The sequence below is a fragment of the Cherax quadricarinatus genome, chromosome 25, assembly GCF_038502225.1.
Source record: "Cherax quadricarinatus isolate ZL_2023a chromosome 25, ASM3850222v1, whole genome shotgun sequence".
Classification (NCBI taxonomy): Eukaryota; Metazoa; Arthropoda; class Malacostraca; order Decapoda; family Parastacidae; genus Cherax; species Cherax quadricarinatus.
The window spans coordinates 26,653,839-26,680,586 of NC_091316.1; the positions used below are offsets into that span (position 1 = coordinate 26,653,839).

At 43.1% G+C, this 26,748-nt stretch overlaps 1 protein-coding gene across 1 annotated transcript in view; it reads right to left on the bottom strand.

The window, feature by feature from the left end:
- LOC128689928 (aminopeptidase N-like) overlaps positions 1-24,546 on the bottom strand; it is a 159,064-nt gene extending 134,518 nt beyond the window's left edge. Inside the window, exon 1 of the mRNA XM_070088674.1 lies at positions 24,259-24,546. Coding sequence (XP_069944775.1) covers positions 24,259-24,315 — 57 coding nt within the window. The 5' untranslated portion in view covers positions 24,316-24,546. The remainder of the gene's footprint in view (positions 1-24,258) is intronic.
- Positions 24,547-26,748: the final 2,202 nt, after the last annotated feature.

Consider the following 26,748-nt stretch of genomic DNA (forward strand, 5'->3'; position numbering starts at 1 on the left):
ATTTCAGGAAAATGCGAGGTGCAGGAAATGATTTGAGAAAACAGAAAAAAAACTCAAATAAGACACAAAAACTAAGGGAAAGGAAATGGGGAGCGAGATAGATTTATATATAGAGAGAGAGAGATAGAGGGGTAGAGAGTAGCTGATTATTCACAAGTTTCAGGAGACTAAGGGAAAACTAGTGATGAAATACGGCAGGTGGAAAGGTTGAGAGGGAGGGGGATGGAGGTAGGAGTTCCTGGGAAGGAAAACAATTGAAAATTATTAGAAAAAAATATTTTCTTCCCAAACAATAGTGCATAATTCTGGCAACATGTTGATGCAATCAGCTTGTTTCTATTATATTTCTAAGTATCTTTTACAGAAAACGTAATGTATCTTTTACTCAGGAAAAAGTTATTGACCTTTATAGTCACACTTTCGAAAACAACTTGACGGACTGTCATGATTTTTGCACAGGTTATTGAGGAATGATGGTTCTAAGTGTCAGGGGCCCGAGACTGTTCAACTGCCTCCCAGCACACATAAGGGGGATTACCAACAGACCCCTGGCAGTCTTCAAGCTGGCACTGGACAAGCACCTAAAGTCGGTTCCTGACCAGCCGGGCTGTGGCTCGTACGTTGGTTTGCGTGCAGCCAGCAGCAACAGCCTGGTTGATCAGGCTCTGATCCACCAGGAGGCCTGGTCACAGACCGGGCCGCGGGGGGCGTTGACCCCCGGAACTCTCTCCAGGTAAACTCCAGGTTACCACTGATAATGGGGATTTGTGATATTTTTTAACGTGTAGTTTTTATTGACTTTTTCCCCCCAAATATTCTTAAAAAAACATTTTATTATGCAATCTCTAGACATTTCGCTCAGAAGCTCGTTGATCAAGTGTTATCCAGCACTTTATCTTTCATCTGATATCAACTAGAACATTGTAATCTTATCAATTTTGCAATGTATGGAGGGTTTTATGCCCTATAGAATAGGACATTATTTTTTTTTCTGCCTATCTGTTAGGTAAAACACGGGGTACATAGATCAAATGCTGCTTAAATCACAGTAAAAATTTCATTGAAATTGCACAAAAAAAAAAATAAAAAAAATATTATTTTTCTCCCCTTGAAGTGCCCCAGGTAACAAATTTTCAGACTTGGAAAGTACTCAAGGGGAAAAATACGTCCAGTCATATTGATCCTCACAACAGTAATAGTACAATATAGGATCATGCATAGTCATCTACATAGTCATCACCACCTTGGGACCCGCGGTCCAAGGTGGTGATATCAACAATGTACAACCCTCTAATAAACAGCAAGAGACCAAGACAAGCATATGATGAAAACAACTGAGCAATTCCATATACACTAGCTGAGGTGGCTAGAAGAGCCCACATGAGTAAAGCTACTGGTCATAAGTGACTTTAATAATAAAAGTAATAGTAATCTTTGTTCCTAAAAGTACATGATACAACTGTTGCAGACCTAGTTGACATTATTGACATACTATATAGAAAGCCCCTGGTTATACTTGGAGACCTGGAGAGGGTTTGGGGATCAATGCCCCCGCAACTCGGTCTGTGACTAGGCATCCTGGTGGATCAAGACCTGATCAACCAGGGTGTTACTGCTGGCCGCACACAAACCAACGTAAGAACCACAGCCCAACCGATCAGGTACTGACTTAAGGTGTCTATCCAGCGTCTTCTTGAAGACAGTCATGAGAGTCCTGGGCCCCTAACACTCACTGTGTTGTCTCTTAGCGTACTCGTGGCGCCCCTGATTTTCACTGGGGAAGATGTTGCATCTCCTGCCCAATCTTTTGCTTTCACAGGGAGTAATGTTCGTGTGTAAATTTCGTGTGAAGAGCATTTTGGGCAATTTAGGCTAATCTTGTCCCTCGGCATGCAACCCACAGCAATCGGCTAACATCCATGTACCTACTTACTGCTAATGAGTAGGGACAGTAGGCATAAGGAAATGCTCAACGTTTCACCTGTGCCACGAACTGATCCCAGAACCTTCACTGCGTAAGCTGAGGAGGCTACCAACCAACCTACTGGGAAAACCTTGAGTCACATTGGGGACCAGAAACGTGGAGAGCTAAGGTGCTGGAGGTGATAATGGAGAACTTTATACACCAACATGTTAGGGACACAACCAGAAAGAGAGGAAGGGATAAACCATCAAGGTTGGACCTTGTATTCAGCCTGAATGGTTCTGACACTGAGGATATTATGCATGAAGAGCGCCTTGGTGCTAGTGACCCCAGGATCCATTGTTAAACCATAGACCAGTGTCACTGACATGCATAGTATGTACAGTTATACAAAAGATTATCAGAAGAAATTGGGGGAGCACCTAAATAGGAGTGGGTTCAAATACGACAGGCAGAACAGCTTTAGAAATGGTAAATCCAGTGTAGCAAAGTTACTGGTGTTCTACAACAAGGTAACAGAAGTAAGGCAGGAAAGAGAGGGGTGGGCATATTGCACTTTCTGGGACTATTGGAAGGTTTTCGTCACATTACTGCACAAGCTAGAGGAGCAGGCAGGCAGGAATAACAGGGAGAGCATTAAAATGGATCAAGACATACCTGATGGTCTGTGAAAAGATGTCAGAATTGGTGCAGGTGATGACCAGGATTCCACAGGAATGACGTGATGGAAGGGATAGAGTCAGAGGTGTCCCTGCTCGCAGGTGACATGAAACTACCGAGAAAGCAAGCAGGCGAGGACCAGGAAAGGCTACAGATAGATCTGGACAGGTTGCAGGTCTGATCTGACAAATGGCTCCTGGAGTTTAATTAACCCCAGCAAGTGCAAAGTACTGAAGTTTGAGAAAGGACAAATATTGCGACCCCTGAATGGGTCACAATGTATATAATGTATATTACCTGTTCATATAATTTTATATTGCTTATATTTGCGATATTAGCTAAATTGTAAATATATTGCTTTTTATTATTATTTGACTTAGTTATATTATTAGATAGGATGTAACATTTATATATTATTCAGTGCTCATAGTTCGAGTGTTAGTAGCTGACAGCATTGTCTAACTATTGCTCCGCTTGTTTCCCTGCCGGCTTCTCTGTAGTTACTGGGCAGCAGCAGTCCACGGAGAGTCACATGATCAGGGGAGGATGATCACACCTCACCAGGAGTGAGAGTCGGCCTGGTCTGCGCCTTCTTGTCTGTTTGACATTCTTCTAACAAGAGGTCCCTCTCCAGCTCTCCATTGCAGGCCCTTGTTGGAAGATCGTCTCTGTCGCTTTCTTGTTGTTGGTTCTGTGTAACTCTGTTCACAGAATATAGCCTAGACTTAGTGATTTTCGACGTTGTACTAAGGTTGTGTGTTGCATAGACACTCTGAGAAACTCAGGTCCTGTGCTGTAGCTTCTGAGCTAACTTGTACTGGTATCTATGTACTGTCACAGTCGGGGATTTTCCAATGCTGAACTTAGATTCAGTAGTATGGGAGTTTTGTGACTTTTGTGGAGGATCTGCAGATGGTCCCTACTTACTGTCGTTATATTATCTCCTTGTTCCTGATTCTGTGTCGCTGTTGCTTGTTATATTGCTGTTCGGCTTAACAGTCACTTTATTGTTCAAGCAAGCTGTTCTGATTGCCAAGTTGGTCAAGAAGTTAGTTTATGTGAGGACTTTTAGTCAGTCACTGGTTAAGTCTAGTCTAGTCTTGAGACATAGCGAACTACTTAGAGCACTTACACACATACACACAAACTTACTTGTATATATTTGTATTATGTTATTAAATGCTAACAATGTACCAGATGGTACTTAAAAGCCATAAAGATGTGATATGTGCCTTCAGCACAATATTACTGTACATGAGAGAAGTGTAGAAACTTGTATTCTATATTACATTCAATTGGTTACTCTAATTTACTTTGATCTTATACGCCTAGACAACCACTCAAAGGTTGAGAGACGAATTCCAGGTGAACTGAACTTTGCTACTAGTAAGCTCAGTGAGAGGTGCAGGTGGAGGTGTGTGTGCTGGCTTGCCTGTCACTTGACACACGTGGCAACGTCGCACATGATCAGCTACTGTTTTCCTTCATTTTTGGCCAAGTAAAATGTTTTGCCAGTTTACCGAGTGTCTTCCTGACACCCAAATGTCCTCCTATGGGACTATTGTGAGCAAAATCAATGGCTTGTTCACGAAATGTAACTGGTAACACAACAAGATGCTGGACTGTGGTGGAAACACTATCAGCTGACAACTTACATGCAATTTTTCTCCATCAGTACACCATTACTATAATGGTAACAATTATCGAGATGCTTTGCTTCACTCTCAGTAACTGCTATATCTCTCAGTCTTTCCAGTGGCTGATTAACAAACTGATCCTTGATTAAATTATCATGAGTTAGAAATTTAGCGTCAGTTGTGTCCAGACTAGGTTGATGACCGGGGGGAGTTGGTGTTAATGATCCTGGGTACAGAGCATCACTAAACAACATATTCAAGCCCAAATCATTGTCATCCACTAACTTAACAGGAGACAAGGATGGTTGTTTTATCTTTGACATAGCTCTAGTAATTGTGCTGAGAGGAAATAAAATAGGCTTTTCTCTACAAGCTTCAATGGCATAATTATCATCAGTGTTATTATCAATCACAAGTGGTTCCTTAAGTATACCAGCATGAAGGATATCGTTCCCTATCAACAAGTCCACTGACCTGATGGGAAATACACCACTGGATATACCCACTAAAATATAACCAGTATAATAGCTTGTTTCAATGCAAATTTTGTGCAGAGGTACTTTTATAACAGCCCCACCATAGGCTTCTAACAATACATCTATCTTGGTATAGGTATCGTCAGTTATGGTCAGTACATCTTCTCTTAATAACGTGAGATAACTGCCAGTGTCTCTGAAAGTAATTATCTCAGTTAGATGTGATTCGTCAAGTCCAGCTTTGCCTCTCGATAAGTAAGGACTCATCGCTGAACGAATCTTTCAGTCAGATACACTTTCTGACACTAGTCATCTATTCTGAGTAATATTATCTAAAACAGTGGAATCAGAGATATTACTAGAATTTTGGTGCCTTTGTTGCACAGAAGTCGATACAACTTGTGTGGGGGCGCCAGTCGCACGACTGCTTCTTGCATCTCTTTCTAACTTATAGCAATACTCTCTAGCATGTCCTTTTCTGTTACAATAGGTACATTTAACTTTCTTCTTCTCGGTAACAGATTTCTGTCTAACCACAGAGACAGATTCAGGATTTTGAGTATTCCTGGTAAAGGTACGAGAAGATACAGTAGCAGGTACATCACACTGGCACTGATCAGCTGATTTAGGTTGCCAACTTCTAGGACAATTTTTAGTTACCTTGCTTCTCTGTGTTTTAGTACATACAAGTTTGTGAGAAATCTCATAATTGTCTGCTAATGCTGCAGTTTCCAGAATATTCGAGGCAGTATGATCGATCAGATATTCTTGTATGTCAGCAGACATACAGTTGTAAAACTCTTCGTGAAGTAACAACTGAACCAGACTGTCATAATTATTACACTTAGCGGCTCTGCACCACCTCTCAAATGCAATTTTTTTCTCACGAGCAAACTCTACACAAGTTTGATCTTGTCGTCGCTGTAGCGTACAAAATGCACGTTGATAACTTACAGGTAACAAGTTATATGTCTCTAGAATAGTTTCCTTGACAGCGTCATAACTAATGTACTTGGCAAATGGTAAAGCAGCAGTACAAGTTTGAGCTCTTCCTGTCAATGCTGTGTGCAACAAGGTAGCCCAGTACTTACGTGGCCAGTTCATAGCACGTGCCTGGTTCTCAAACACATCAAAATAGGTGTCTAAGTCACTCTCAAAAAACATAGGAACCATTGAGGCAGCTTTCTGCACATTAAATGTGTCCTGTGTTGTACTAACAAGTTTATCAACTTTGTCAGATCTATCAGTCTGTTGTCTTCCGAGATGAACATTTTCTCTGGAAATCTTCTTCATTCAATTTCCTCTGTGCCTCTATTTGTGCAGTCTGCAACACAATGAGGCATTCCATCATCTCAAATTGTTCCTCAGAAATAGGACCAGTGGGTAATGGAGGAGTGGGGAAATTAACATGTCTTTCCGGACGGTCCTTAGGTCGGGCACCTTGTCCAGCCATCCCTGGAGAGTCTAGATCTGGTCTAGGATAAGTTGATACAGGAGTAGCATACACGGTACTAGTATGAGGCTGAGTCATACTACCAGCTGCACACCGTACTATTGTGTTAGTCAGGCGGGAAGGTGTGAGCTTGAACAGGGTTACACTAGGCTCAGACACTTCTGCTGTAGTTGCTCTCTCTTCTACGTCATCAAATAGAGTCATATCTCCTAATTGTGACACTAGGCGCTCTCTGTATCTGAATCATTATCAGACATCTCTGCATGAGCAGGAAACAATATATCATTAATTAACGCTCTGACAGTTTCTGCGGTGTAATTCCTGTTATACGTCACACCGAGATATTTGGCTACTCGCCAACACGTCTGAAGTTTTAATGTACTCAACTCAGACAAAGTCAGAGTATCAATTAATTGTTTCACTTTGACATACATCACGAAAATAAATGCACTACGAGAGAGTGATTATGGGACACTATAATCCTAATAGGAATTTTAGTGTTGGTTGTCTTAGAGCTAGAGCTCATAAACAGCATTTCCATCTCCTTGGATCAAGAGAATCAGTCAAGTACATACATCCACGTATTATGTTGTACAAGACTAAACTCAAAGTCTTCAGATTAGGAAAGTACTCGAAGTGTTTGACCATAGAGTTACTAGTGTGTCAAACTGGACAATTTCTCCAACACCTTGGATCAAAAGCATCCCGGACAGTCCCCCGTTTGTTACAAAAAATGTGATATCTAATAATGATAGATATCTCCAGTGAATACTAGAAAGGACTGCCCTTCTAGCATCCAGCCTGTTACTGGGTTTTTGTAACAAGTAGTCAGTATCCTCGTTCAATTATCCATTAGAATTTAGTAAGATTCAATAGTGCTTCAGGATTACAACTGGTAGGCTACTAACTATAGAAATTAAAATTTAATAACTTTATTAATAACAATAAAATTGTCTAGGTATATTAGATCAAAGTAAATTATAGTAATGAATTGAATATAATATAGGATACAAATCCCTACACTTCTCTCGTGTACAGTAGTATTGCGCTGAAGGCACATATCACATCTTTATGGCTTTTAAGTACTGTCTGGTACATTGTTAACACTTAATAACATAATACATATATATACAAGTAAGTTTGTGTGTGTGTGTAAGTGCTCTAAGTAGTTTGCTGTCTCAAGACTCGACTAGACTTAACCAGTGACTGACTAAAAGTCCTCACATAAACTAACTTCTTGTCCAACCTGGCAATCAGAACAGCTTGCTTGAACAATAAAGTGACTGTTAAGCCGAAGAGCAATATAACAAGCAATAGCGATACGGAATCAGGAACAAGGAGATAATATAACAACACTAAGTAGGGACCATCTGCAGATCCTCCACAAAAGTCACAAAACTCCCATACTACTGAATCTAAGTTCAGCATTAGAAAATCCCCGACTGTGACAGTACACAGATACCAGTACAAATTAGGTCAGAAGCTACAGCTCAGGACCTGAGTTTCTCAGAGTGTCTATGCAACACACAACCTCACAACTCTTGGAATGACTGCTGGGGTCATCTGCTAACCAAAGAAAAGTGTTGAAGGAGATGGACGGAAAAAAAGTTCTGAGACGTCACTTTTTGATCTACCTACCTGATTAATTGTAGGCAACAGCAGGCAACTACCCCTCATCTTTGCAGTGCTAAAGAACCTGCGTTCCTGTCATCTGGACTGACTATTCAAGGCTATAGACTCTGTGAAGAACTAGTCGTTGGGTTGTCATTCAACACCTGCGATACCCCCCCCCCACATCATCAGTAACGGCTACAATTTCTACAAGAAGGTGTCAACCTCAACCAGACACCCCAGTATAACTGTACATATTAGTGTTGAATTCAAATGTCATTTTTCCATTTCATTTTTCATTTTTTCTTTCAAGTAGGATACACTCATGTTTTATTGTTTTATATTTTCATTAATAAATAATAAAGTGTTTATCTTTGTGAATTATTATTCCTTTTTCTATTCATTAATTTTCCTGAGGAGGAGCCAGCCTTGGTAATACTGTCTGAAGTTGTTACAGGGCTGAGTAAGCCTTCACAACAGAGATAGTAATATTTTTGTAATAATGCAGGTGTGTAATAATGCAGGTGTGGAAATATAAACACATATGCAGTATAATGTGATCCTTTATTGACAACGTTTCGCCCACACAGTGGGCTTTTTCAAGTCACAAACAGATCTACCTGGGGTGTATGTATGTATGTATAATGTTCGCCAAGACCAGGGTCCTGGCACGGGTCTTAATCTTGAGATGACCCGTCTCTGGCTCCTGAAGGAGAACTGATTCTTCACTGTTGCAGCATATGCTGCTCAAGCACTGTTCCGGACAGTTCAGCTAGTGTGCCTCATAAGCCACTGAGGTTACTCCATCTCAGCTGTTTCCTGAGCTGGGGACTGGGCTCTGTCTGCTCTGATAATCTGCAGATTCATGGCATCCACTGTTTTCTGCTCTGTCAGTAAGCACACCCTCAGGAGTGTGCTGACCATCTTCCGGAACATGCTCTGTTGTTCCGTGGAGGTGACCGTGTTGCAGATAATATCCGTGAATGCCTTGATGAGTGTTAAGAGATCCTCCCTGTTGAGGGCCTTCGTTGTCGGTGGGTTCGAAGCAGTGGATATTATCTGGGATGTTGTAATCTGTGGGGACTGCTGAGGGTTGTATTTCTTCACTGTGCACACCGTGGCTTGTTGCTGTATACCAAGTTGTGTACCCGGCATCTGCTGGTGAGGTGCAGCCACAGGTTGCATAGTAGGTGTGCCTGGCGAGGAGGCCAGTGGGGGCTCGTGTAGTGCCGTCTGCTGATTGCGTTGCCCAGATGTTTCCTGTTGGCGCCGCTTGTTCCCCATGTTTTTGTTTCTTCGTTGCGGTAGTGGGGGATGATGCTCCTGTTCATGACGCCTGGTTGAGTCTTCAAGGGTCGGAAATTCCTGGGCATTGAGTTGGGTTGCCTGATGAGAGTTCTGCAGTATGGCAGGATTCTCTGCACCCATCGTCTGCTGAGGGTGATGCTCTGCCGTAGCCTGCTGTCTCGTCGTTGGTGTCTTCCAGGCCTCACGAATTCTAGTGAGCCTCTCAGGGCATCGAGGGTTCCAGGCATGGTGTTTCTGCCTGCAATTCGGGCATCGTGGAGTGGGTGGCGATGCATTCTTCAGCTTGGTGATGCATTCCTCGGTAGGGTGGGGCTGGCTGCAGACACCGCAGATTACTCTGTTCGGACAGAGTGCACCCAGGTGTCTGTAACTCTGGCACTTGCAACAGCGAACTGGTTCTGCCGTGAAGGTCCTGACATCGTACCTGCCCCAAGAACCGAGGTCAAGCTGGGATGGCAGCGGTCCTACATGCTGAATGAGGACCTGCCGGGTTGGTGCGTTGCCTGCCGATTTTGCCTTGAGACGCTGAGCTGACACGACACTGGGGTGAGCTGCTACTGCCTCGATGAGCATCATCAGCGGGTATCACATCACTACATCCTTGGTGACCTTCTGCCGAGAATCCAGTTCCTCCAGGGTGAAGGAGCGGTCTGTCTCCATGACTTTCTTCAAGGTGATATGCATTTCTCTGTTGATAGGAGTCAGTATTGGTTCTTCCCTCAGGTTGAACCATATCTTGAACCTCAGTTTGTGCCGTGTTTCCAGGTGTGTAACCACGCCATAGTGGGTTTTGTGTTCCCCATAAGCCTTTACCTTGAATCTGGAAGGTGATTTGATCTGGTTTACCTGCTCCTTGGAGGGACGGCGTGTCTTACTGATCACATTGATCCATCCTTCCGTATTCTCTGGCTGCATGGTTAGGCTTGTATGTATGCCCCTGCAGAGGGTGGAAGCTTGTCCTGTCTATCACTGGTAATGTCCTTGATGGTCGTGGTTGTGGAGGTAGATACTTGGAATGAGGTATTGGAAAAGATGTTGGAAACGTGTTTGGTAATGGAGTTGGTAGAGGACTATATATCTCTTCTCGGCAGTGTCTTCTCTGGGTGTGTTGAAGATGTTTAATGCTCGTTTTATTTTCTAAACTCCACTAACCTCGTCACTTCATCAGAGACTGCAGACGACGGGCATTAAACATCTTCAACACACCCAGAGAAGACACTGCCGAGAAGGAATATATAGTCCTCTCCACCAACTCCATTACCAAACACGTTTCTAACATCTTTTCCAATACCTCATTCCAAGTATCTACCTCCACAACCACGACCATGAAGGACATTACCAGTGATAGACAGGACAAGCTTCCACCCTCTGCAGAGGCATACATAATCCCTTGTAATGACTGCAACAAATTATACGTGGGCGAAACATCAAGGGACCTCCAAACACGTGTTTCAGAACACCAATACGCAAGCAGGTCTGACGATACAAGGAATGCCTGTGTACAACACCATAATTCACACAACCACTTGATAAACTACAGAAACTCAAGACTTATCGCCACAGAAGACAACACTAAATACCGAAGAATCCTGGAATCATCACTTATTTCTATATCCGACAACTTCAACCAGAATAGTGGCTTCTATAACATAGCTGAACCACTTGCCAAGAAACTTCTTTATCGCTATCCCACATAAGAACATAGGAATGGAAGCAGAAGGTCTGCTTACAAACTTATCCAATCTCCTTTCCAAGCTACCCAAGATTTTAGACTCTATAACCCCACTCGGTACATCATCAGATGCAGCATTCTCCACCTGACCTCAGCATTCTGAACCTGACTATAAATACTCGCATACTTTCCACCCCAGGTAGATCTGTTTGTGACTTGAAAAAGGCCACTGTGTGGGCGAAACGTAGTCAATAAAGGATCACATTATACTGCATATATGTTTATATTTCCATTGTGTCGGTACTTTATACCATTTATTTCCAATGCAGGTGTGTAATGTTAAGGTGACAAAAGTGATAAGCCACAGAAGAACCAACATATTTCCTCGGATTTCCTTACGTAATTTAATAGGTATTATTATTATAATTAAAACAGAGTTCTAAACCCAGTGGGGTCATAGAGTGAATTAAGTTAAGTGGAAATATTAGAATATTAAATGAATTAATATTCTGATAAGAAAAATGTATTACACACCGAGAAATATCACTAAACTGGAATAAACATATGTGTATAAGGTAGGAGAGTAGGAGACAAGGAGAGTAGGAGACAAGGAGAGTAGGAGACAAGGAGAGTAGGAGACAAGGAGAGTAGGAGACAAGGAGAGTAGGAGACAAGGAGAGTAGGAGACAAGGAGAGTAGGAGACAAGGAGAGTAGGAGACAAGGAGAGTAGGAGACAAGGAGAGTAGGAGACAAGGAGAGTAGGAGACAAGGAGAGTAGGAGACAAGGAGAATAGGAGACAAAAAGAGTAGGAGACTAGGAGACAAAGAGACTAGGAGACAAAGAGAGTAGGAGACTAGGAGAATAGGAGCGTAGGAGACAAGGAGACTAGAAAAGTAGGAGACTAGGAGAGTAGGAGACTAGGAGATTAGGAGAGTAGAAGACTAGGAGACTAGGAGAGTAGGAGACTAGAAAAGTAGGAGACTGGGAGACTAGGAGAGTAGGAGACTAGGAGAGGAGAGTAGGAGACTACGAGACTAGGAGGCTAGGAGACTAGGAGAGTAGGAGACTAGAAGAGTAGGAGACTAGAAGAGTAGGAGACTAGAAGAGTAGGAGACTAGAAGAGTAGACTAGGAGAGTAGGAGACTAGGAGAGTAGGAGACTAGGAGACTAGGAGAGTAGGAGACTAGGAGAGTAGGAGACTAGAAGAGTAGGAGACTAGAAGAGTAGGAGACTAGGAGAGTAGGAGATTATGAGAGTAGGAGACTAGGAGACTAGAAGAGTAGGAGACTAGGTGACTAGGAGAGTAGGAGACTAGGAGAGTAGGAGACTAGGAGAGTAGGAGACTAGGAGGATAGGAGAGTAGGAGACTAGGTGACTAGGTGACTAGGAGAGTAGGAGACGATGTGACTAGGAGACTAAGAGAGGAGAGTAGGAGACTAGGAGAGAAGGAGACTAGGAGGCTAGGAGACTAGGAGACTAGGAGAGTAGGAGAGTAGGAGACTAGGGACTAGGAGAGTAGGAGAGTAGGAGACTAAGAGAGTAGGAGACTAGGAGACTAGGGGACTAGGAAAGTAGGAGACTAGGTGACTAGGAGAGTAGGAGACTAGAAGACTAGGAGAGTAGGAGAGTAGGAGACTAGGAGGCTAGGTGACTAGGAGACTAGGAGACTAGGAGAGTAGGTAACTAGGAGAGTAGGAGACTAGGAGACTAAGAGAGTAGGAGACTAGGAGAGTAGGAGAGTAGGAGACTAAGAGACTAGGAAAGTAGAAGACTAGGTGACTGGAAGAGTAGGATACTAGGAGAGTAGGAGACTAGGAGATTAGGAGAGTAGGATCAATCTGTTCCACCAGTTGAGGAGAAAGACTTAGCTCCCACTGACTTCCCAGACGAGGTCAAGCATTTGTTGACTCTGTTGAACAAACGTCGTAAAGCCATTGCCTTACCAGGTGAGAAGATGGGTATAACGAACTTATTGTCCCATCGTATTCCACTTGAACCTGGTACTAGACCTATCTATATACCTGCGTACAGAATGCCTCATTCACAAGTTGCTGTCGCAGAAGAATTGATCAATCAAATGCGTGATGATGGAGTTATTGCACCTAGCAATTCACCTTGGAATGCGCCCTTGATCCTAGTACCTAAGAAGGATGGTACTTGGCGCCCAGTGATTGACTTTAGGAAGTTAAATGCGAAAACTATTCCAGATCGCTTCCCACTCCCTGTACTGGGTGATCTTTTACGTAACATCGGAGATAAAGTCTTTTCAACCCTGGACTTGTTACAAGGGTTTTGGTAAGTCCCTCTTCACGAGGACAGCCAAGAGCTAACTGCATTCTCCACTCCTACAGGTCATTATCACTTCCTCTGTATGGCGTTTGAATTACGATCCTCCCCTATCACGTTCTCAAGGCTCATGACTATTATCTTTAGAGGTCTCATAGGTAATGCACTTATGGTGTACTTAGATGACGTAATCGTCATGTTTAAAGACGTGGATACACACTTGAAAAGATTGATGTAGTACTTGGTAAGCTTGAAGAAGCCAATTTAAAGATCAAACTGTCTAAATGTCAATTTTTCAGATCAGAAATTAAGTTTCTTGGTCATGTAGTCACTCCTAGAGGGGTTACGACTGACCAAAGTAAAGTAACTGCAGTACTAAATTTTCCAACTCCCAAAACTGCTGATGCTGTAAGATCCTTAGTGGGCTTAGCAGGTTTTTATAGATCTTTCATTGCCAATTTTTCTTCCATTGCTGCTCCTCTAACTGAGTTGCTTAAGAAAGATGCTCCTTTTGTTTGGACCTTCCGTCAAGAAAGAGCATTCCAAACTCTAAAAGAAAAGCTAACATTTGCTCCAATTTTGAAATTTCCAGATTTCTCTAAGCCCTTCTATCTGAAAACTGATGCTAGTTCTATTGGCATAGGTGCCGTACTAGCTCAGAAGACTTATGGCAAGTACAACGCAGTTGCATTTGCTAGCCGAGTCCTTACGAAGGCTGAACGTAATTATACAGTAACTGAGCAAGAAGCTTTAGCAATAGTATGGTCTTTAAAGCACTTCCGAGACATTATTTATCAGTACTCTGTTCATGTCTTGACAGACCACGCTCCACTGATACCTTTACTCCAGAACAAACAACCTACTGGAAGGTTAGCCAGATGGACCTTGACTATCCAAGAGTTCAATCCCACCTTTGAACACTTACCTGGCAAGTCAAATGTAGTCGCAGATGCCTTATCGTGACATGTTAGTATAGTAACTGCAAACCCTCCATTTAGTGCTGAGGATGTAAAGAATGCTCAACGAACAGACCCCATGTGGTCTGGTGTGATTCGATTCCTGCTCCAGGAAGATCTTATTCTGACTGTGAAGCCACCAGCACCCATCAGTGACTTTGTCATGAACCAAGAATTACTGTATCGAACAGCCGAGTTGGGTACTCCTAGCAGAAGAGTTTACCAGTTAGTAATTCCACAGTCACTAGTGAATGTAGCCTTACAGCTAGTTCACGATGTACCAGGTGTTGCGCACCCTGGTATGGATCGTTCAGTAAAACAAGCCAGATTGAAATACTTTTGGCCTCATATGGCAACTGATATTTCTGAGTATGTTAAAAAATGTAGTGTCTGCATGCAACATAAAGGTAATGCTAATGGCCCTAATCCAATCCAAGTGTATCCAACTACTAGCGAACCTTGGGAAAGAGTTGCGCTAGATTTGTTAACTAATTTCCAATGTTCCCTCCAGGGCAACAAACATCTGTGTGTTATGGTAGACCATTTCACCAGATATTGTGAGTTAGTTCCTATTGCAGATAAGACTGCAGAGACAGTAGCTAAAGCGTTTAAAGAACTCATTATCTGCAGGCATACCACCGCTAAGTCCCTAGTAACAGATAATGGAGGTGAATTCTGTAATGACATTCTTGAAAATTTGTGTACCTTGTACAAGATCTCTAAATCCACCATTGTTCCTCATCATCCTGCCAGCAATGGGGTAGCGGAACGTACCAATAAGAAAGTACTTGATGTCTTGAGAGCCACTATCAATCCCAACAGTAAAACTTGGGATGAAGTTATACCTGATGTGCAGTGTGCTATAAATTCTGCTTACAATGTTTCCATAGGTGACACTCCATATTATGCATTGTACGGTGTAGATAAACTTTTGCCTTATGAGTTGCTATATTCTAATCCGAAATCAAATTACAACCCTGATGATTTCATAGCAACTCGTACCAGCTTAGCTCAAAGTGTCTTTAGAAGAATCCGTGAAACACTTCATAAATCAACAGCAGAATTTACAAGAGTCACAAACACTCAAGCAAAGCCATCCAAAATCAAAGTAGGTTCGAGAGTTATGCTGACTAACTTTAACAAAACGTCTGCAATGCCTAAGCTTGATCAAAAGTTTGTTGGTCTTTATCGAGTAGTTGAACATATCACTGGTAATAAGTATAAGGTTAGAGAAATTAGTACTGGTCAGTATAAAGAATCGCATTTAGATCATATGAAGTTGGTATGTGATGATAATGATGTTCCAACCCAGACAAATGTGACAGACTCTGACAATCCTCCTGATCCTGTACTCTCTACCACTGATACTCAGTCAGACGATCAACCTGAATGCCGTTATTCCCTACGTACACGATAGGTATTGAGAAATCCTCAAGTATCATTTGTAACTACCAATTCAGATTTGCCTCAAATACAGCATGAGTTAGCCAGTGCAACAGAGTTTGATCCTCCCAGAGATGACACCCATTCTGCATATATCAATCTCACCCTAGCAGAGTTGGGGTTAAATGTAAATAACCTTTATAGATGAATAATTACAGTATCAACTTATCAGTATTCAAGAATTACCAGTGATAGACAGGACAAGCTTCCACCCTCTGCAGGGGTATACATAATCCCTTGTAATGACTGCAACAAATTATACGTGGGCGAAACATCAAGGGACCTCCAAACACTTATTTCAGAACACGAATACGCAAGCAGGTCTGACGACACAAGGAATGCCTGTGTACAACACCGTAATTCACAAAACCACTTGATAAACTACAGAAACTCAAAACTTATCGCCACAGAAGACAACACTCAATACCGAAGAATCCTGGAATCATCACTTATTTCTATATCCGACAACTTCAACCAGAATAGTGGCTTCTATAACATAACTGAACCACTTGCCAAGAAATTCTTCATCGCTATCCCACATAAAAACACTCATTTCCAAGCTACCCAAGGTTTTAGACTCTATAACTCCACTCAGTAAATCATCAGATGCAGCATTCTCCACCTGACCTCAGCATTCTGAACCTGACTATAAATACTCGCGTCCCTTCCACCCCAGGTAGATCTGCTTGTGACTTGAAAAAGCCCACTGTCTGGGCGAAACGTAGTCAATAAAGGATCACATTATACTGCATATGTGTTTATATTTCCACTGTACTGTCTGCACAGACAGCCTATGCTGTCTGTCAGCTTAGTTCATATTTCGCACCACTAAAGTGCTGCCCTCTGGGCCAATCCAGGTCTGTGGGAAGCTGGTCCCACACACACTCACTCACACAGCGGCCTAGCAGGAAGACACAAGGCCTAGTAGCTATCTCTCGTGGGATTGCCCTGCCCGGGCCATGGGCACAACACACAAGCCTGTGTACCCACCACGACTTTAACAATAAAGTGAGAAACCTCTGAAGACGTATCATTTACTCCCCGCTACCAGAACACCAAACAAACCGGTCATAAATGGTGGGAAGCGGTGGTCGCAGCAGTTGTGTTTGCCCGGAGAGAGGAAGGAAGGAATAAGAACATAAGAAAGGAGGAACTCTGCAGCAGGCCTGTTGGCCCATACTAGGCAGGTCCTTTACAATTCATCCTACTAACAAAACATTTGCCCAACCCAATTTTCAATGCCACCCAAGAAATAAGCTCTGATGTGCAAGTCCCACTCAAATCCATCCCCTCCCACTCATGTACTTATCCAACCTAAATTTGAAACTACCCAAAGTCCTAGCCTCAATCACCCAACTAGGTAGACTGTTCCACTCATCAACTACCCTATTTCCGAACCAATACTTTCCTATGTCCTTTCTAAATCTAAACTTATCTAATTTAAATCCATTACTGTGGGTTCTCTCTTGGAGAGAGATATCCTCAAGACCTTATTAATATCCCCTTTATTAATACCTATCTTCCACTTATACACTTCGATCAGGTCTCCCCCTCATTCTTCGTCTAACAAGTGAATGTAATTTATGAGTCTTCATTCTTTCTTCATAAGGAAGATTTCTAATGCTATGTATTAATTTAGTCATCCTACGCTGAATGTTTTCTAACGAATTTATGTCCATTCTGTAATATGGAGACCAGAATTGAGCTGCATAATCTAGGTGAGGCCTTACTAATGATGTATAAAGCTGCAGTATGACCTCTGGACTTCTGTTGCTTACACTTCTTGATATAAATCCCAGTAATCTATTTGCCTTATTACGTTCGCTTAGGCATTGCTGTTTAAGGCTGCTGTTCACCATAACCCCCAAGTCCTGTATGGCTATGTTCTACATCATTTAACTTATAAGTACTAGGGTTATGGACACTCCCGAGCTTCAGAACTTTGCATTTATCTACATTGAACTGCATCTGCCACTTTTCTGACCAAGAATAGAGTTTGTTTAAATCCTCCTGAAGTTCCCTAACATCTACGTTTGAATCAATTATCCTACCTATCTTTGTGTCATCGGCGAATTTGCTCATATCACTAGTAATTCCCTCATCAAGATCATTGATATTATAAACAATGGGCCCAAGACTGATCCCTGTGGAACGCCACTTGTCACAGATCCCCACTCGGATTTAACCCCATTTATAGACACTCTCTGCTTCCTGTCTGTGAGCCATGACTCGATCGACGAGAGCACTTCATCATCCCATTCAAGAAGCATCCGTCTCTCAACGAGTTATTCTGATGTCGTGTCTTCACGTTTGAGCATCCAGACACAGGTACAAGCAGGATCCAGCCGAAATTTGCCGAATTTCTTCGAGAATTGTAAGTGGCGTCCCAGTGACCCCACGCCACAGCGTCCCACGCTGTTTCTCAAGTCACGTGTTCAGCGTCACTTGTATGTTGTTCAGCTCAGCACAGCTGTTTCAGCAAGCCAGAGGTGAGTTTGTGGTGATTTCTACGGCCAGTGTGAGTTTCTCCACGTGTTTGTAGGAGGGAGAGGAAGTGGCCGTTCCTTGCCTCGCCCTGCTGTATACTCATAAGAACATAAGAACATAAGCACCTGGGGAACTAGTAATAAGCAGAACGAGGTAGATATTGAAAAGCCAGTGACACTGGGTGATAAGGACAGTAATAGGTTTAGTAGAAAAATAGAAATGAGCAGGAAGGGTAAAGAGAAAGGAGAGTCTTTCAATGTTTATTATGCTAATAGCCGTAGTGCTAGGATTAAGATGGACGAGTTGAGATTAGTTGCTAGTGCAGGTAACATTGATGTATTTGCCTTAACTGAGACGTGATTTAATTAAAAAAGTCGGGACATGCCTGCGGAATGTTACATTCAGGGTTTTAAATTGTTCCAAGTAGATAGAAGTATCGGGAAGGGGGGTGGCGTGTATGTCCGAGATCGCTTGAACTGTTGCATAAAAACGGGTATTAAGTCTGAAGTAACACATACAGAGTCTGTTTGGATAGAATTTTCAGAGGGGCATGAAAAACTGATTTTAGGAGTGATGTACCGTCCCCCAAACTTAGATAGGGACCAAGGGAGACTACTATGGGAGGAAATTGTTAAGGCCACAAGGCACGATAATGTAGTAATTCTAGGAGACTTTAACTTTAGTCATATTGATTGGAATTTCTTGACTGGGAATTTAGAATCATACGACTTCTTAGAAGTAGTTCAGTATTGTTTTTTGAAGCAGTTTGTGACATAACCTACAAGGGGAAATAACCTGCTTGACTTAGTTCTGGCAAACAATGAATCCCTTGTTAATAATTTAAAGTTTCAGAAAAACTGGGTGCTAGCGACCACAAATCAATTACATTTAGCATTGAATGGCAGTACGATAGTAGCGGTAACTCAGTAACAGTCCCAGATTTTCGCTTAGCAGATTACGATGGGCTTAGAGAACACTTATCATCTGTTGACTGGGGTAACGAAGAGAGCTATCAATATGACAGTTTTCTGAACACTATACATGCTGCTCAAAGAACGTTTATCCCGTATAAAGAAATTAGATCAAATAGAAATGACCCAAAATGGATGAATAATAGCCTGAAATATCTACTAGGGCATAAGAAAGGAATTTATAGGCGTATCAAAAGAGGCGAGGGTCATCTTATGAATCAGTATATTGACATTAAGAGGGACATTAAAAAGGGGATAAGAAAAGCTGAAAGGGACTATGAAATTAAAGTTGCTAGGGATTCTAAAACTAACCCAAAAAGTTTTTACCAGGTCTATAGAACAAAAGTTAAAGATAAGATAGGTCCCCTTAAAAATAACTATGGACATCTTACTGACAAAGAGAATGAAATGTGCTCGATTTTAAATAATTATTTTCTCTCGGTTTTTACACAGGAAGACACTAACAATATTCCAGTAATTAATTTTTATAGTGGGCTAGAAGAAGATAAATTATGTAACATCACAGTCACTAGTGAAATGGTTGTGAAGCAGATAGACAGACTGAAGCAAAATAAGTCGCCGGGTCCTGATGAGGTTTTTTCAAGGGTTCTTAAGGAATGCAAAATGGAACTCTGTGAACCATTAACTAATATTTTTAATTTATCTCTTCAAAAAGGTGTAGTGTCTGATATGTGGAAGATGGCTAATGTAATTCCTATTTTTAAAACAGGGGAAAAGTCGTTACCGTCAAATTACCGCCCAATATGCCTGACCTCAATTGAAGGCAAATTACTAGAGTCAATTATAGCTGAGATTATAAGAAGCCATCTCGATAAGCATAGCTTGATTAATGATACTCAGCATGGATTCACAAGAGGCCAGTCTTGTCTAACTAATTTATTAACTTTCTTCAGTAAAGCTTTTGAGGCTGTTGACCACGATAAAGAATTTGATATTATTTACTTAGATTTTAGTAAGGCTTTTGATAGAGTTCCGCACCACACACTGTTAAAGAAAGTAGCAGCTCATGGCATTGGGGGAAAAGTGCTCTCGTGGATCGAGTCATGGCTCACAGACAGGAAGGAGAGAGTGTCCATAAATGGGGTTAAATCCGAGTGGGGATCTATAACAAGTGGCGTTCCACAGGGATCAGTCTTGGGCCCGTTGTTGTTTATAATATATATCAATGATCTTGATGAGGAAATTACTAGTGATATGAGCAAATTCGCCGATGACACAAAGATAGGTAGGATAATTGATTCAAACGTAGATGTTATGGAACTTCAGGGGGATTTAAACAAACTCTATTCTTGGTCAGAAAAGTGGTAGATGCAGTTCAATGTAGATAAATGCAAGGTTCTGAAGCTCGGGAGTGTCCATAACCCTAGTACTTATAAGTTAAATGATGTAGAACTTAGCCATACAGATTGCGAAAAGGACTTGGGAGTTATGGTGAGCAGCAACCTTAAACCAAGACAGCAATGCCTAAGCATATGTAATAAGGCAAATAGATTACTGGGATTTATATCAAGAAGTGTAAGCAACAGAAGTCCAGAGGTCATACTGCAGCTTTATACATCATTAGTAAGGCCTCACCTAGATTATGCAGCTCAATTCTGGTCTCCATATTACAGAATGGACATAAATTCGTTAGAAAACATTCAGCGTAGGATGACTAAATTAATACAAACATTAGAAATCTTCCTTATGAAGAAAGATTGAAGACTCTTAAGTTACATTCACTTGTTAGATGAAGAATGAGGGGAGACCTGATCGAAGTGTATAAGTGGAAGATAGGTATTAATAAAGGGGATATTAATAAGGTCTTGAGGATGTCTCTCCAAGAGAGAACCCGCAGTAATGGATTTAAATTAGATTTAGAAAGGACATAGGAAAGTATTGGTTTGGAAATAGGGTAGTTGATGAGTGGAACAGTCTACCTAGTTGGGTTATTGAGGCTAGGACTTTGGGTAGTTTCAAATTTAGGTTGGATAAATATATGAGTGGAAGGGGTTGGATTTGAGTGGGACTTGCACATCAGAGCTTATTTCTTGGGTAGCATTGAAAATTGGGTTGGGCAAATGTTTTGTAAAGGACCTGCCTAGTATGGGTCAACAGGCCTCCTGCAGTGTTCCTCCTTTCTTATGTTCTTAGATCACGACGCCACGTGGATCCCGATGCCACGTGGGGTGTGGGAGATGTCACGTGGATCTACAAGCCACGTGAGTTACCGAGCCAGATGTCCCAGGCCTCATGCTGTGGTCTGCTGCCTGCATCACATTGACGTCACCGACGATGCTGCTCGACTTCATGACGTCACGATGTCTGCCTGACATCACCTCGAGATGTCTGCTGACGTCACCTCGCGACATCACATGATATCACATCGAATGTTTCTAGTAATTATTTCAGTATTGTCGAGAAGATTGAGAGAATATATGTGCCGTGTGTTAATTAATTCCTCTCAGTCAGTGTTCTCACATGTTAGTGTACCGCATGTACCGCGGGTGTGTGTAGTTTCCATGTGTCCAGTGAGGTCTGAGCCAGACCTGAGTAGCACCAGTGTGCTAAGTCACCCGACGTGACCAGTGTGTTTGACAGTTGTTATCAGTCAGCTCTGAGCCAGAGCCCCCTTGTACAGAAAGCTCTTATGCTCGTCGCTCATAGATGTTCTGCAGAATCATACCTGCTACGATTCCCATCGAGATTTGTTTCACTTCACCTCAAGACCTTCAGAATGCAGTTATATGTAGAGAAAAGTCTTGGGACGTTTAGACTAACCTCTGCTATAGCTCCAACTGCCGAGAGAATGACACTCGTCAACCCGCAGTCAGCCCTGTCGGCAGGCGCTGTGTCAGCCTCGTGTCACAAGCTTCAGTGAGCAGCCTGCACAAAGATGATGTCACTTTGACTGCTAGCTCGCTCACTGCAGTCTGGTGTATGATGTTACGACTCCCAGATGTTTCGCCCAGTCGTCTCTGCCACGACTCGCTCCACGCTAGTCGGCAGTGACAGCCCAGCGACAGTACCAGTTGAGAAGTGTCCTCCTGAGTCGCTTGCCAGAAGTCCTGCCCAGTTGCCGAGTTTTGTCGACGCCTCACTCGAGGGCACCAGCATGTCGTGCCCCAGGTTGAGTGAAACCTGCAGCGACTCCTACGATGTCTGCTTCACCGTTCCAGAGGAGACCGTACCCTGTTACGTCACAGCTCAGCCGCAGCGATGTCTCCTGTGTTGCAGTATCTGTCCAGATGCAGGAAGGCGTGCAGTGATGCCCATCGACGCTCACTGCCTATGACCACGATGCTTAGCACACCCCACATGTTTTTTTCTTTCCTCCCTGTAGGAAGTTTTTTTTCCATGTCCATATGCATATATATATGTTTTTTATTTTGTGTTCTGTGCCCTGTTCCTACGAGAGACCGAGTTTTTCTTACCACCAGTATTGTCGCGTCGGGACAACGCGGGGTAGGTGGCCGAGAGTATGTAGACAGCCTGTACTGTCTGCACAGACAGCCTATGCTGTCTGCCAGCTTAGTTCATATTTCGCGCCACTAAAGCGCTGCCCTTTGGGCCTGTCCAGGCCTGTGGGAAGCTGGTCCCACACACTCTGACTCAGCGGCCTAGCAGGAAGACACAAGGCCTAGTAGCTATCTCTCGTGGGATGGCCCTGCCCGGGCCATGGGCACAACACACAAGCCTGTGTACCCACCACGACTTTAACAATAAAGTAAGAAACCTTCGAAGACGTATCATTTACTCCCCGCTACCAGAACACCGAACAAACTGGTTATACCCCTCTCCAGCGTCAAGGAACCTCCTTTGAGGGGCACTAGATCAAGAGCCCCCACCAGCGTCAAGGAACCTCCCTTGAGGGGCACTAGATCAAGAGCCCCTCACCAACATCAAGGATCCTCCCTTGAGGAGCCCTAGATCAAGAGCCTCTCACCAGTGTCAAGGAACCTCTTTTGAGGGGCACTAGATCAAGAGCCCCTCACTAGCGTCAAGGGGTATACACAAAGAAAGGAATGAGAGAACCTTCCATCCCCCCCTCCGCACTGGCTCTGTATATTCCTTACGGGTTTAGAGCTCCATGATAATAATAATAATAATAATAATAATAATAATAATAATAATAATAATAATAATAATAATAATAATAATATTTTTTTGTTGGAAACAGATGAGGACAAAGGTAGTGACCTACCAGGGGGTCAAGTGTGATTATTGCTGCATGAGATTGTTAACCTGTCACATCTGACTTGTATTATTTATCCTTGCAAAGAGCTTCACTTGCACTCATCGTCAACTGTACTGGGACAACCTATGTAAATCGCTATGCAGCCTGTGTACCGCTATCAAACCTATGTAAATCGTTATGCAATCAATTGATCTGATCTACTGTGCGACCTACGTAAACTGTTAGGTTCCCTGTGTGAACCATATCACATTACTTTTAACATGTCCAAACATTGATTATTGTCTAAGAAATTTTTTTGAAATTTAGTAGGATAAATTTGGGATTCTGGTAAACATAAATTAACCTATTTAGTTCTGTTGGCTTATCCGAGGTCAAATTTTCATTCTTTGTTGAAAAGTCGGTTGGGTTTAAAGACAATCGACTGTTCTAACATCATTAAGTAACACTACGTGTAACTTTCTTAATAAAACTGAGGTTATATACACAGAGATAAATATCACTCGACTTAATTTTCATCAGTCTATACATACATTAATAATAAACAGATATAAAGTTCATTAATTACTATGAATATAAAATATTTGAAGTTAAAAGTTAATTTGCCGTGTATTTAAGTATTTTATGTCATACACGTGTTTATATATGAGTATATACTGGTATACTCATCACTCTCACAACTTTCACCCACCAAAACATTAAGTTTCATTCCCTCATTAATCCAAGTCACGTAATATTTTTCACCCGTTTATTCAAATTCTAGGACATATATGACAAAGATGTCCTAGTGTTTGCTTACGTGTTTTTCTAGACCAGCTGGTTGGCTTATATCATTCAAAATTTTCACTGCCATTCACCTGTGTATCCCAAGTAGTGTAATGTGTTTAACACATCACTTTAAGTACGATAATGTGATTCATCCATCAATCCAAACATTGTAATCTCATTTACCTGTCTATCCAAGGACAGTAATGTATTACACGACTCATTCATCATAATCATTATATTCATGGGGACGCGCTTAGGATTTAAATTATAAGATTAATTAGTTTTCATCTGAGAAAGAGGAGATTAGTTTAGTTCCATGGATCAAGAGCCCTTCACCCGCATCAAGACCCCATCCCTAAAAGATACGTTAAAGAATACAGAAAATGAAGCAACACTTTAATTAACTTACTTGACGTGTGATCGAGAGTACCGGAGCCAGACCGCACAATATTACCAGGATCATCATACTGAGCAGTTGTGTTCTGCCAACACTGTTTCCTTCACTTGCTTAATAACTTGGGATTTAAAACACAAAGACACGAATAAAAAACATCCCCTTGTACTGGAACATCAATTAATATTATTTTTGTTTCTTAAATGACGACTTGAATGTTAATTAAGGGAAGAACGTAGAGGAAAAGTCGTCACTGCCAACACTGCTGGAGTACTTATAACGCAGAGAAGTCGTCACTGCCAGAGCTAGTCAAACTAGTTATATAAACACCAAAGAAACCTAAACCAGAAGAGGCGAGCCAGTGTTTAGCAGCTGGTATTCTTGCTATGGTAAAAACATACAGTGTGTATTTATATTTTCCCTAGCACTTACACTGATTTTTTTTAGAAGAGGTAAATTATAGATAAACATAAGGAAATAATTTCAATATGAATAGACCAAAGAAGCGTGAAGGTCGCAGTGCGGCTCACGACGACTGGCAACCATGACACAAGTGAAAGTACGTTAGAAGAAAATTATAAGGCAGGGTGTTAGGCAGGGTGTTAGGCAGGGTGTTAGGCAGGGTGTTAGGCAGGGTGTTAGGCATGGTGTTAGGCAGGGTGTTAGGCAGGGTGTTAGGCAGGGTGTTAGGCATGGTGTTAGGCAGGGTGTTAGGCAGGGTGTTAGGCAGGGTGTTAGGCAGGTTGTTAGGCAGGGTGTTAGGCAGGGTGTTAGGCAGGTTGTTAGGCAGGGTGTTAGGCAGGGTGTTAGGCAGGGTGTTAGGCAGGGTATTAGGCAGGTTGTTAGGCAGGGTGTTAGGCAGGGTGTTAGGCATGGTGTTAGGCAGGGTGTTAGGCAGGGTGTTAGGCAGGGTGTTAGGCATGGTGTTAGGCAGGGTGTTAGGCAGGGTGTTAGGCAGGGTGTTAGGCAGGGTGTTAGGCAGGATGTTAGGCAGGGTGTTAGGCATGGTGTTAGGCAGGGTGTTAGGCATGGTGTTAGGCAGGGTGTTAGGCAAGGTGTTAGGCAGGGTGTTAGGCAGGGTGTTAGGTAGGGTGTTAGGCAGGGTGTTAGGTAGGGAGTTAGGCAGGGTGTTAGGCATGGTGTTAGGCAAGGTGTTAGGCATGGTGTTAGGCATGGTGTTAGGCAGGGTGTTAGGCAGGGTGTTAGGCAGGGTGTTAGGCAGGGTGTTAGGCATGGTGCTAGGCAGGGTGTTAGGCAGGGTGTTAGGCAGGGTGTTAGGCAGGGTGTTAGGCAGGGTGTTAGGCAGGGTGTTAGGCAGGGTGTTAGGTAGGGTGTTAGACAGGGTGTTAGGCATGGTGTTAGGCAGGGTGTTAGGCAGGGTGTTAGGCAGGGTGTTAGGCAGGGTGTTAGGTAGGGTGTTAGGCAGGGTGTTAGGTAGGGTGTTAGGCAGGGTGTTAGGCAAGGTGTCAGGCAGGGTGTTAGGCAGGGTGTTAGGCAGGGTGTTAGGTAGGGTGTTAGGTAGGGTGTTAGGCAGGGTGTTAGGTAGGGTGTTAGGCAGGGTGTTAGGCAGGGTGTTAGGTAGGGTGTTAGGCAGGGTGTTAGCCAGGGTGTTAGGTAGGGTGTTAGGCAGGGTGTTAGGCAGAGTGTTAGGTAGGGTGTTAGGCAGGGTGTTAAGCAGGGTGTTAGGTAGGGTGTTAGGCAGGGTGTTAGGCAGGGTGTTAGGTAGGGTGTTAGGCAGGGTGTTAGGCAGGGTGTTAGGTAGGGTGTTAGGCAGGGTGTTAGGCAGGGTGTTAGGCAGGGTGTTAGGTAGGGTGTTAGGCAGGGTGTTAGGCAGGGTGTTAGGCAGGGTGTTAGGCAGGGTGTTAGGCAGAGTGTTAGGCAGGGTGTTAGGCATGGTGTTAGGCAGGGTGTTAGGCAGGGTGTTAGGCATGGTGTTAGGCAGGGTGTTAGGTAGGGTGTTAGGCAGGGTGTTAGGTAGGGTGTTAGGCAGGGTGTTAGGCAGGGTGTTAGGCAGGGTGTTAGGCAGGGTGTTAGGTAGGGTGTTAGGCAGGGTGTTAGGCAGGGTGTTAGGCAGGGTGTTAGGCAGGGTGTTAGGCAGGGTGTTAGGCAGGGTGTTAGGCAGGGTGTTAGGCATGGTGTTAGGCAGGGTGTTAGGCAGGGTGTTAGGCAGAGTGTTAGGCAGGGTGTTAGGCATGGTGTTAGGCAGGGTGTTAGGCAGGGTGTTAGGCATGGTGTTAGGCAGGGTGTTAGGCAGGGTGTTAGGCAGAGTGTTAGGCAGGGTGTTAGGCAGAGTGTTAGGCAGGGTGTTAGGCAGGATGTTAGGCATGGTGTTAGGCAGGGTGTTAGGCATGGTGTTAGGCATGGTGTTAGGCAGGGTGTTAGGCAGGGTGTTAGGCATGGTGTTAGGCAGGGTGTTAGGCAGGGTGTTAGGCAGGGTGTTAGGCAGGGTATTAGGCATGGTGTTAGGCAGGGTGTTAGGCAGGGTGTTAGGCAGGGTGTTAGGCA